At 36.7% G+C, this 12746-nt stretch overlaps 1 protein-coding gene across 1 annotated transcript in view; it reads left to right on the top strand.

Annotated features, from left to right (window-relative positions):
• Window positions 1-12746, top strand: part of GABRA3 (gamma-aminobutyric acid type A receptor subunit alpha3) — a 267558-nt gene that overhangs the window by 219469 nt on the left and 35343 nt on the right. Inside the window, exon 8 of the mRNA XM_079911398.1 lies at window positions 10976-11119. Coding sequence (XP_079767524.1) covers window positions 10976-11119 — 144 coding nt within the window. The remainder of the gene's footprint in view (window positions 1-10975; window positions 11120-12746) is intronic.

The raw sequence follows: 12746 nt of genomic DNA, 5'->3' as shown, positions 1-12746 counted from the left end.
TTTTGTTTTGCTGATGGTTTCCTTTGCTGCACAAACACTTTTAAGTTTAGTTAGGTCCCATTTGTTTACTTATCCTTTTGTTTCCTTTGCTTAAAGGGACAATCCAAAAATATACTGCTAACACTTATGTCAAAGAGTGCTCTGCCTATGTTTTCTTCTAGGAATTTTATGGTTTCCAGTCTTACATTTAGGTCTTTAATCCATTTTGAGTTTATTTTTGTATATGGTATGAGGGAGTGTTTGAATTTCATTCTTTGACATGTAGGTAGCTGTTTTCCCAGCAACATTTATTGAAGAGGCTGTCTTTTCTCCATTGTATATTCTTGCCTCCTTTGTCATAGTTTAATTGGCCATAAGTATGTGGGTTTATTTCTGGGCTTTCTATCCTGTTCTATTGATCTATATTTCTGTTTTTGTGCTAGTACCATACTGTTTTGATTACTGTAGCTTTGTAATACAGTCTGAAGTCAGGGATCATGACTTCCAGCTTTGTTGTTTTTCCTCAAGATTGCTTTGGCTCTTTGGGGTCTTCTGCACTCCCATACAAATTTTAGGATTATTTGTGCTAGTTCTGTGAAAAATGTCATGGATATTTTGATGGGGATTGTATTAAATCTGTGGATTGCTTTGAGTAGTATGGACATTTTAACAATATTAAACAATTTAACTATTTTAATTCTTCCAATCTGTAAACATGGGATATCTTTCCATTTGTTTGTATCATCTTCCATTTCCTTCATCAATGACTTACAGTTTTCAGAATATAGGTCCTTCGCTTCCTTGGTTAAATTTATCCCTTCTTATTTTATTCTTTCTAATACAATTGTAAATGGGATCGTTTTCTTGTTTCCTTTTTCTGATAGTTTATTATTAGTGTATAGAACAGCAACAGATTTCTGTATATTAATCTTGAATCCTACAACTTTACTGAATTAATTTATTAATTCTAATAGTTTTTTGGTGGAGACTTTAGCATTTTCTATGTATAGTGTCATGTCATCTGCAAAGAGTGACTGTTTTACCTCTTTCCTTCTAATATGGATGCCTTTTTTTTTCTTGTTTTATTGCTGTGGCTAGGACTTCCAATACTATGTTAAACAGAAATGGCAAGAGTGGGCATTCTTGTCTTGTTCCTGATTTTAGAGGAAAAGCTTTCAGCTTTTCACCATTGAAAACACAATGTTAGCTGTGGGTTTGTCATAGTTGGCCTTTATTATTTTGAGATATGTTCCCTCTATGCCCACTTTCTGGAGAGTTTTTATTATAAATGGATGTTGAATTTTGTAGAATGCTTTTTCTGCATCTATTGAGATGATCATGTGGTTTTTGTCTTTCCTTTTGTTAATGTGGTATACCATGCTGATTGATTTGTGGATATTGAACCACTATTGGATCCTAGAATAATTTCCACTTGATCATGGTATATAATTCTTTTTATATATTGTTGGATTTGGTTTGCTAGTATTTTCTTGAGGATTTGTGCATCTATATTCATCAGAGATATTGGCCTGTAATTTTCTTTTCTTGTATTGTCTTTGGTTGGGTATCATGGTAATAATGGCCTCATAGAATGAATTTGGGGATGTTCCCTCCTCTTCAATGTTCTGGAATAGTTTGAGAAGGATAGGTATTAATTCTTCTTTGTATACTTAGTAGAATTCCTCTGTGAAGCTGTCTAGTCCTGGACTTTTGTTTTTTGGGAGTTTTTTGATTACTAATTCAATTTCACTACTAGTGATCAGTCTGTTCAGATCGTCTAGTTCTTTCTGACTCCACTGTGGAAGAGTGTATGTTTCTAGGAATTTATCCATTCCTTCTAGGTTGTCCAATTTGTTGGCATATATTCATAGTATTCTCTTATGATTTTTTGTATCTCTGTAATATTCATTGTAATTTCTCCTCTTTCATTTCTTATTTTGTTTATTTGCATCCTCTCTCTTGTTTTTCTTAATAAGCATAGCTTAAAGTCTTGTCAATTTTATTTATCTTTTCAAAAACCCAGCTCTTGGTTTCATTGATCTTTTCTATTGTTGTGGGTGGTTTTTCTTTTTGATCTCCACTTCATTTTTCCCCCCCCTGATCTTTATAATTTCCTTCCTTCTGCTGACTCTGGACTTTCTTTGTTCTTCTTTTTCTAATTCCTTTAGATGGTAGGTTAGGTTGTTTATTTGAGATTTTTCTTGTTTCCTGACATAAGCTTGTATTGCCATAAACTTCCCTCTCAGAACTGCATTTGCTGCATCCCATAGCTTTTTGAATGTTGTGCTTTCATTTCATTTGTTTCAAGGTATTTTCTGATTTCCTCTCTGATTTTTTTCGTTAGCCCATTGGTTTTTTAGTAGCATGATGTTTAGCATCTACGTGTTTGTGTTTTCTCCATTTTTCTTCCTATAATTGATTCCTAGTTTCATATTTTGTGGTCAGAAAAGATGCTTGATATAATATCGATCTTCTTAAATTTATTGAGACTTGCTTTGTGGCCAGAATGTGATCTATCCTGGAGAACTTCCATGTGCACAGAAAAGAATGTATATTCGGATGTTTTTGGACAGAATGTCCTTTAAATATCTATTAAGTCCAATGGGTCTAATGTGTCATTTAAGGCCATAAAACCCTTATTTCTTGGTGTGGGCAATTAAGCTATTTTATAATATAACCTCAGCTTCCTTTTAGCCTGTAAGTCCAGGGATACCATTAATTCCCTTAACACTCCATGCTCTCGTATGGATTTTTGCCTTTGCTGTGTTGTTCTTTGGCTAGGAAAGTCCTTCTATCACCTACTAAATGTGACCTCATCTTCTGAGTATCACCCAGTTTATGAATCCTTCTCTAACACTACACTCTAAGCAGAATCAATAGAGCCTCCTTCTGGTTTCACTTAACACTTGTTTTTGTTTCATTAGTGTGCATACATCTAATGTTTAGGCTTGTGCTATAACTATTGTGCAATGCCTGTCTCCATCAATAGATTGTGGGCATACTGGTGGTGCTCACTATGCCTTATTAACCTTTTTTACAAATATGGGGTCAGGCTGTGAGCAGACAATCAAGTAGTTTTCAATTTGTTTTTTGAATATATTTCTCCCTCTTCCTTCTCTTCCTTTAGTAGTTTTTGCCTTTACTGATTTGACCTCCAACAAATGAGAAGAAAATCCTTTTTCCTCCTTTTGATTATTATCAAAGAAATGAAACCATTGCTTTTTGCATAAAACAAGTTGCCACTCTGGGCCCAGTGAAGTTTCTAAGGAACTGGTAGCTGCACAATTTATTGTCACATCTGTATTAGAACAGGCTAGGATTCTTAGGGCTAATATTCAGGATTGTATGCTCAAGGTACTCAGTTTAAGTTAAGAGGTTCAGCAAGAAATTCCTTTTCTTTCCTGGGGGTGGATAATATCTTCCATCACCTACCCCTTCACAGAAGGACCTGCTCTAATTTCCATTGTCAAACTCTTGGGTATATTGGGCAGAACACTGCTTTGTCCTTTAACCATAGGGAGTTACAACCACTTGAATGGCAAAGATAAGAAGACATATACAGAAACAAGAAGAACTACAATCCTGTAGCCTGTGGAACAAAAACCATATTCACAGAAAGATAGAGAAGATGAAAAGGCAGAGGGCTACGAAACAGATGAAGGAACAAGATAAAACCCCAGAAAAACAACTAAATGAAGTGGAGATAGGCAACCTTCCAGAAAAAGAATTCAGAATAATGATAGTGAAGATGATCCAGGACCTCAAAAAATGAATGGAGGAAAAGATCGAGAAGATGCAAGAAATGTTTAACAAAGACCTAGAAGAATTAAAGAACAAACAAACAGAGATGAACAATACAATAACTGAAATGAAAACTACACTAGAAGGAATCAATAGCAGAATAACTGAGGCAGAAGAACAGATAAGTGACCTGGAAGACAGAATGGTGGAATTCACTGCTGCGGAACAGAATAAAGAAAAAAGAATGAAAACAAATGAAGACAGCCTAAGAGACCTCTGGGACAACATTAAACATAACAATATTCGCATTATAGGGGTACCAGAAGGAGAAGAGAGAGAGAAAGGACCTGAGAAAAAATTTGAAGAGATTATAGTCGAAAATTTCCCTAACATGGGAAAGGAAATAGCCACCCAAGTCCAGGAAATGCAGCGAGTCCCATACAGGATAAACCCAAGGAGAAACACACTGAGACACATAGTAATCAAACTGGCAAAAATAAAAATTATTGAAAGCAGCCAGGGAAAAACGACGAATAACATACAAGGGAATTCCCATAAGGTTAACAGCTGATTTCTCAGCAGAAACTCTATAAGCCAGAAGGGAGTGGCATGATATACTTAAAGTGATGAAAGGGAAGAACCTACAACCAAGATTACTCTAGCCAGCAAGGATCTCATTCAGATTCAATGGAGAAATCAAAAGCTTTACAGACAAGCAGAAGCTAAGAGAATTCAGCACCACCAAACCAGCTCTACCACAAATGCTAAAGGAATGTCTCTAAGTGGGAAACATAAGAGAAGAAAAGGACCTACAAAAACAAACCCCCCAAAATTAAGAAAATGGTCATAGGAATATACATATTGATAATTACCTTAAACGTGAATGGATTAAATGCTCCAACGAAAAGACAGAGGTTTGCCGAATGGAAACAAAACCAAGACCCATAAATATGCTGTCTACAAGAGAGCCACTTCAGACCTAGGGACACATACAGACTGAAAGTGAGGGGATGGAAAAAGATATTCTATGCAAATGGAAATCAAAAGAAAGCTGTAGTAGCAATACTCATATCAGATAAAATAGACTTTAAAATAAAATATGTTGCAAGAGACAAGGAAGGGCACTACATAATGATCAAGAGATCAATCCAAGAAGAAGATATAATAATTATAAATATATATGCACCCAACATAGGAGCACCTCAATATATAAGGCAACTGCTAACAGCTGTAAAAGAGGAAATCAACAGTAACACAATAATAGTGGGGGACTTTAACACCTGACTTACACCAATGGACAGATCAACCAAAATGAAAATAAATAAGGAAACAGAAGCTTTAAATGACACGATAGACCAGATAGATTTAATTGATATTTATAGGACATTCCATCCCAAAACAGCAGATGACACTTTCTTCTAAGTGCGCATGGAACATTCTCCAGGATAGATCACATCTTGTGTCACAAATCAAGCCTCAGTAAATTGAAGAAAATTGAAAACATATCAAGCATCTTTTCTGACCACAACACTATGAGATTAGAAATGAAGTACAGGGGGAAAAACGTAAAAAACACAAACACATGGAAGCTAAACAATACGTTACTAAATAACCAAGAGAACACTGAAGAACTCAAAGAGGAAATCAAAAAATACCTAGAGACAAATGACAATGAAAACATGACAATCCAAAAGGGAAGTTTATAGCTATACAAGCCTACCTCAAGAAACAAGAAAAATCTCAAATAAACAATCTCACCTTACACCTAAAGCAACTAGAGAAAGAAGAACAAACAAAACCCAAAATTAGCAGAAGGAAAGAAATCATAAAGATCAGAGCAGAAATAAATGAAATACAAACAAAGAAAACAGTAGCAAAGATCAATAAAACTAAAAGCTGGTTCTTTGAGAAGATAAACAAAATTGATAAACCATTAGCCAGACTCATCAAGAAAAAGAAGGAGAGGACTCAAATCAATAAAATTAGAAATGAAAAAGGAGAAGTTACAACAGACACCGCAGAAATGCAAAGCATCCTAAGGGACTACTACAAGCACCTCTATGCCAATAAAATGGACAACCTGGAAGAAATGGAAAAATTCTTAGAAAGGTATAACATTCCAAGACTGAACCAGGAAGAAATAGAAAATATGAACAGACCAATCACATGTAATGAAATTGAAACTGTGATTAAAAATCTTCCAACAAGCAAAAGTCCAGGACCAGATGGCTTCACAGGTGAATTCTATCAAACATTTAGAGAAGAGTTAACACCCATCCTTCTCAAACTCTTCCAAAAAATTGCAGAGGAAGGAACACTCCCGAATTCATTCTATGAGGCCACCATCACCCTGATACCAATACCAGACAAAGATACTACAAAAAAAGAAAATTACAGAGCAATATCACTGATGAATATAGATGCAAAAATACTGAACAACATACTAGCAAACAGAATCCAAAAACACATTAAAAGGATCATACACCATGATCAAGTGGGATTTATCCCAGGGATGCAAGGATTCTTCAATATATGCAAATCAATCAATGTGATACACCATATTAACAAATTGAAGAATAAAAACCATATGATCATCTCAATAGATGCAGGAAAAGTTTTTGAAAAAATTCAACAGCCATTTAAGATAAAAACCCTCCAGAAAGTGGGCATAGAGGGAACCTACCTCAACATAATAAAGGCCATATATGACAAACCCACAGCAAACATCATTCTCAATGGTGAAAAACTGAAAGCATTTCCTCTAAGATCAGGAACAAGACAAGGATGTCCACTCTCAACAGTATTATTCAACATAGTTTTGGAAGTCCTAGTCATGGCAATCAGAGAAGAAAAAGAAATAAAAGGAATACAAATTGGAAAAGAAGAAGTAAAACTGTCACTGTTTGCAGATTACATGATACTATACATAGAGAATCCTAAAAATGCCACCAGAAAACTACTAGAGCTAATCAATGAATTTGGTAAGTTGCAGGATACAAAATTAATGCACAGAACTCTCTTGCATTCCTATACACTAATGATGAATTATCTGAAAGAGAAATTAAGGAAACACTCCCATTTACCATTGCAACAAAAAGAATAAAATATCTAGGAATAAACCTAGCTAGGGAGACAAAAGACCTGTATGCAGAAAACTATAAGACACTGATGAAAGAAATTAAAGATTATACCAACAGATGGAGAGATATACCATGTTCTTGGATTGGAAGAATCAATATTGTGGAAATGACTATACTACCCAAAGCAATCTACAGATTCAATGCAATCCCTATCAAATTGCCAATGGCATTTTTTATGGAACTAGAAGAAAAAGTCTTAAAATTTATATGGAGACACAAAAGACCCCAAATAGCCAAAGAGGTCTTGAGGGAAAAAAACGGAGCTGGAGGAATCAGACTCCCTGACTTCAGACTATACTGCAAAGCTACAGTAATCAAGACAGTATGGTACTGGCACAAAAACAGAAACATAGATCAATGGAACAAGATAGGAAGCCCAGAGGTAAACCCACGCACCTATGGTCAACTAATCTGTGACAAAGGAGGCAAGGATATACAATTGAGAAAAGACAGTCTCTTCAGTAAGTGGTGCTGGGAAAACTGGACAGCTACATGTAAAAGAATTAAATTAGTACACTCCCTAACACCATACACGAAAGTAAACTCAAAATGGATTAGAGACTTAAATGTAAGACCGAACACTATAAAACTCTTAGAGGAAAACATAGGAAGAACACTCTTTGACATAAATCACAAAATCTTTTTTGATCCACCTCCTAGAGTAATGGAAATAAAAACAAAAATAAACAAATAGGACCTAATGAAACTTAAATGTTTCTGCACAGCAAAGGAAACCATAAATAAGACGAACAGACAACCCTCAGAACGGGAGAAAATATTTGCAAACGAAGCAACTGACAAAGGATTAATCTCCAAAATATATAAACAGCCCCTGCAGCTCAATATTAAAGAAACAAACAGCCCAATACAAAAATGGGCAGAAAACCTAAATAGACATTTCTCCAAAGAAGACATACAGATGGCCAAGAAGCACATGAAAAGCTGCTCAACATCACTAATTATTAGAGAAATGCAAATCAAATCTACAATGAGGTATCACCTCACACCAGTTATAATGGGCATCATCAGAAAATCTACAAACAACAAATGGTGGAGAGGGTGCAGAGAAAAGGGAATCCTCTTGCACTGTTGGTTGGGATGTAAATTGATACAACCACTATGGAGAACAGTATGGAGGTTCTTAAAAAACTAAAAATAGAATTACCATATGATCCAGCAATCCCACTACTGGGTATATACCCAGAGAAAATCATAATTCCAAAAGACACATGCACCCCAATGTTCATTGCAGCACTATTTACAATAGCCAGGTCATGGAAGTAACCTAAATGCCCATCAACAGACGAATGGATAAAGAAGATGTGGTACATATATACAATGGAGTATTACTCAGCCATAAAAAGGAACGAAATTGGGTCATTTGTTGAGACGTGGATGGATCTAGAGACTGTCATACAGCGTGAAGTAAGTCAGAAAGAGAAAAACAAATATTGTATATTAACGCATGTATGTGGAACCTAGAACTATGGTACAGATGAACCGGTTTTCAGGGCAGACATTGAGACACAGATGTAGAGAACAAATGTATGGACACCATGGGGGGAAAGCTGCCGGGGGCTGGGGATGGTGGTGTGATGAATTGGGTGATTGTGATTGACATGTATACACTGATGTGTATAAAATTGATGACTAATAAGAAACTGCTGTATAAAAAAATAAAAATAAACAAAAGAAGACATATACAGGTAATTATATGTTTAGGCATAGTAGAACCCAAACATATATATTAAGGTTAGAAGGCACTGGGGAAAATGAGAGGACAAGGACCTTGTGAAATCACATTTTATTAATAGCCTTGTGATAGTCCTCACTTAATAGTCTTAGTATAAGTTTTAGGTAAGTGTGTGAGAAGAGTCCTGAGGAGATGATATCCCTTTCTTCTTGGTGATTGTAGTTTAAAGATCTCAATTTTAGTTGGGAGCCCTAGATACCCCATAGGCAGCAGAGGATGCTTTGTTTCCAAAACAGAATCACAAAAGACCACAGCCATCCATAGGGGAAAACCTCTAGACAAGAGGTTACAAGTTGGTGGTTTGCAGATGTCATTTATTTGATCTATACAGTGTTAGTAACCTTCAAAATTATCCTCCAAGATTTGAAATTTGGGAGATGTCATACAAAATTCCAGATTTGTTTATTATTTTATGAAATCAGAAGATTGGACTCAAATCCCCACCTGGCCACAAACAGCTGGGGCTGAGTAGTGGCTGTCCCTTGTATGTGGGCACTTTCTGCTCTCTCCCTGAAAACAAGGTCTAATGTCAGTTGCCATTAATCAACTCACTTAATTGATAGATTTAAGAGCTCCTAGTTGAATTAAGAGGAAAGTGACATAGTTCTTGTACCCATAGCTGTAAAAATTTAAAATAAATAAATTAAAGATAGACTGAAAGGACTATTTCAAAAAAGGTGGCAAGTTTGCATTTCCTAATAAAAATGAAGACTATTTATACACTGTTTCTATGCATACACAGTATGCTTTTGTTGAAAAATAAAACTTCAGATATCAACATTATGCAATCCATTATAAGAACCATAATTGATATATTAAAAAAGATGTACAATGAAAATCTTAATTTTGTTAAATAGACTGAAAGTTCAACAGGTTTTGTATTTGAATATATACATTAAGTGTTGCTGCTGGGAAAAGCAGTTATGCATTAATTAAGCAATATACCTTCACAGGCATCAAAATATTTTATAGACACAAGATTCATAAAAATGTCTTTAACTGCAGTAGAAATTATACATTGAACCAGAAGTATTTTTGTCAGTGAGTTGAAGAAATGACTGAGACCATATACAGGGCACATTATGTTTAAAAGTTAGATTTCCTGTGGCATTTTCTTTTGTCACTTATGATAGTTATGTGTATTTTCTCATAATTTCAATGAGAATTTTGATGTGAATGAACAACTTTTGGGCATGTTGTCCATTATAAGCAAATCAGAAAATGGTTTACTTGAATATATTGAAAAAAGTCCTAAAAAATGTAACATAAGCAGATCACAATTAATATATGTAAGTGTTAATGTCAGACTTTTATGAAATACATATCCAGCATTGCAAAGTTTTGTATTTGCTTTGTGGTAAAAGGTTTAAGTAGAGCATATTATGGACATAATAGCTGCCACCATGAGCTGGATACCTCCCAATGACTTGAACAATAAACAGCTCAAAAATGAATGAAGAGGAGCAGTATGAGCAGTATGGTTGTCAGTTTCCCTATGAGCCTAGATATCTGAGTTAGGGCAAAGTGCTCACCCCAAATATAAAACCCACTGTGCAAAGAGTTAATCTGTGTCTGGAAAGAAAGCAACTCTATTCTTTTAAGATACTGACTAAAACTAAATAACCTTACTCCTCATTCCCTCACCATTTCCTTACCCACACCCCTGTTAAAATTAATCTGTACTAAATTCTGTACTCAACATTGGAATTCCAAATACAAGACCTGCCATTAATACCCTGATGCAGAAGAAATGGTGGCAGGTTTCTGGTTTGCAAAATTAAAGTGGTAATACATTTCAAAATAAAACTGTAATCATTAATTATTGCTTTTTTAATTTGTAATTTTTCACTTTTAATTTAAAACATCCCCAGTATGATATTTTACATTATTTCATATGTTCACCCCATAATTAGTTAAAGAAAATTGTATTACATTTCTAGCAGTTTATTTTTCCTACAACTAGCCTGATTTGGTCATTTAAGATACCTCTCTAGTTCCTGTGGGCATTTGAATTTGTGACATCTGCATTAGGTAATATTTTAACCATTCCTCCCCTTGCCCCTACTCTCTATCCTCCAAGAGAAGGAAAAGTTTAACAATTTATTGGCAGTCCAGAAGACTGTGAGTCATTGAAGCAAGTGACCACTTTGGGTTTATTTCTGTGTGTCCAGCATAAACTGTTAGTAATTGTTCAACAAGTACTTAATACATGCATGGATAAATGTACTTCAGTTGAAGATATACCACATACCTAAAACTCTTTTGGGATGGAAGTTGTATTTCAATCTCATGCAAGTTTAGTATCAAAAATAATCATTTTCCTTTCCCTTCACTTCTCCTTCTTGACTTTTTTCTGCCTTAGATGCCTATACAACAGCCGAAGTAGTTTACTCTTGGACTCTTGGGAAGAACAAATCTGTGGAAGTGGCACAGGATGGCTCTCGACTGAATCAATATGACCTGCTGGGCCATGTTGTTGGGACAGAAATAATCCGGTCTAGTACAGGTATTTATTTATTTTATTTAGCAAGCATTTTTGTAACCTGTACCACATACCAGTCACTGTTTTAAGTGCTTATAATAACTTATGTTAATAAAACAGTCTTGTGAGGTAGGTACTATTATCTTAAGGAAACTGAGGCATACAGATGTTTAGTAATTTGTTCCATGTCACAGTTATGTAATGTCAGAGCCAAGATCTGAACCCAGGCAGATTGGCTTCCAAGATCATGCTTTTAACCATGATGCCCTGCTGTCTCTTCGTGAGTTAGGTCGAGGTCATTAGGGCTGGACTGTGGTAGAAGAGAAAGCAGAGGGAAGCCATGATAGTGGGAGAGCTAAACTTTGATCCTAAAGTTTTCATGAAGATATTTGCTTAACTCCGCCAATACAGAGGTGGCAATGTAATAACCCCAGGAGGGTCCAGAACACAGCCAGGAGGTCCAGGAATGAGCCATGGAATTATTTTCTTAAATGAATCACCCATTTCAGAAACAAGTGTGTCTGGCAAACATTGCCAGGTCCTCTCAATGGCTCTTCCTTGGATATTGATAAATGGTATTTAGAGGCTTGTTCTGTAGCCTTAAGTCCTATCTATTTGGAAACTGACCAGTTGTAGGGGCCTGAGGAAGGACACACCCTGAATCCCAACTAACTTTAGGGTATTTGACAAAATGGAGTATATCTTAGGGGCCCACATATCTTACAATATTTTTTGCCATGAAAGGGTGGGAACTTTCAACACTTGTCTCCATGGAAGATCTCTGAATCCACAATTATAAATGAAGTAGGGTACTCTTGTCCTTTTTTTCATTAGCTGGGCACTGCTGTTCCCTCTCATAGTGTTACAGTATGTCTGTGGTCTGTTCTCCCTCCATCCTAGGACCAGGGGCTAGAATGTAAAAAAAAGCAGCATTTGAAATGGATTTAAAGGACAACAGGATTTAGAGATTTGGAACTTGGTGTGGGGAAAGGCTATTCTTTTTCTTTTTTTTTTTTTTTTTTGTGCGGTACGCGGGCCTCTCACTGTTGTGGCCTCTCCCGTTGCGGAGCACAGGCTCCGGATGCGCAGGCTCAGCGGCCGTGGCTCACGGGCCCAGCCACTCCGCGGCATGTGGCATTTTCCTGGACCGGGGCACGAACCCGTGTCCCCTGCATTGGCAGGCGGACTCTCAACCACTGCGCCACCAGGGAAGCCCGAAAGGCTATTCTTGAGAATGGCAATACAGAGTTTCAAAAGACCAGAGGTTTGTGAGAACATGATCTCTTGGAGAAGGTCAGCTGATCTGTGGGGGTGAGGGGAAAGTACCCACCTGGCCAGTTCTGTTCTCTCCAAGCAGGTAGAGGGAGGAGGACCTTTAGTGCCTGCATGTACAAAGTGTATTTTTACTGTCCTACTGTGACCCTTGCATTTTTGAGCAGAAGCCACCTCCTGCTGTGGGGTGCCGCTGCTGCTGCAAATGACCTCCCATCTGAGATCAGACCCTCCCCTCCCTCCCACCCCAGCCTGTAAGCAAAGAGTATCCAGGCTCCTGATGAAGGCTCTGTGCATCCCAGCACAGCAAGGCAGACCCCTAGAGACCAAGGGTAACCCAGGGGCCCTGGAGGTCCACTCCGTAGAAGGGAGAGAATTC

The sequence above is a fragment of the Stenella coeruleoalba genome, assembly GCF_951394435.1.
Source record: "Stenella coeruleoalba genome assembly, chromosome: X".
Lineage (NCBI taxonomy): Eukaryota > Metazoa > Chordata > Mammalia > Artiodactyla > Delphinidae > Stenella > Stenella coeruleoalba.
Note: the sequence above shows the minus strand (reverse complement) of the source record. Positions and strands in the feature narration are given on the sequence as shown.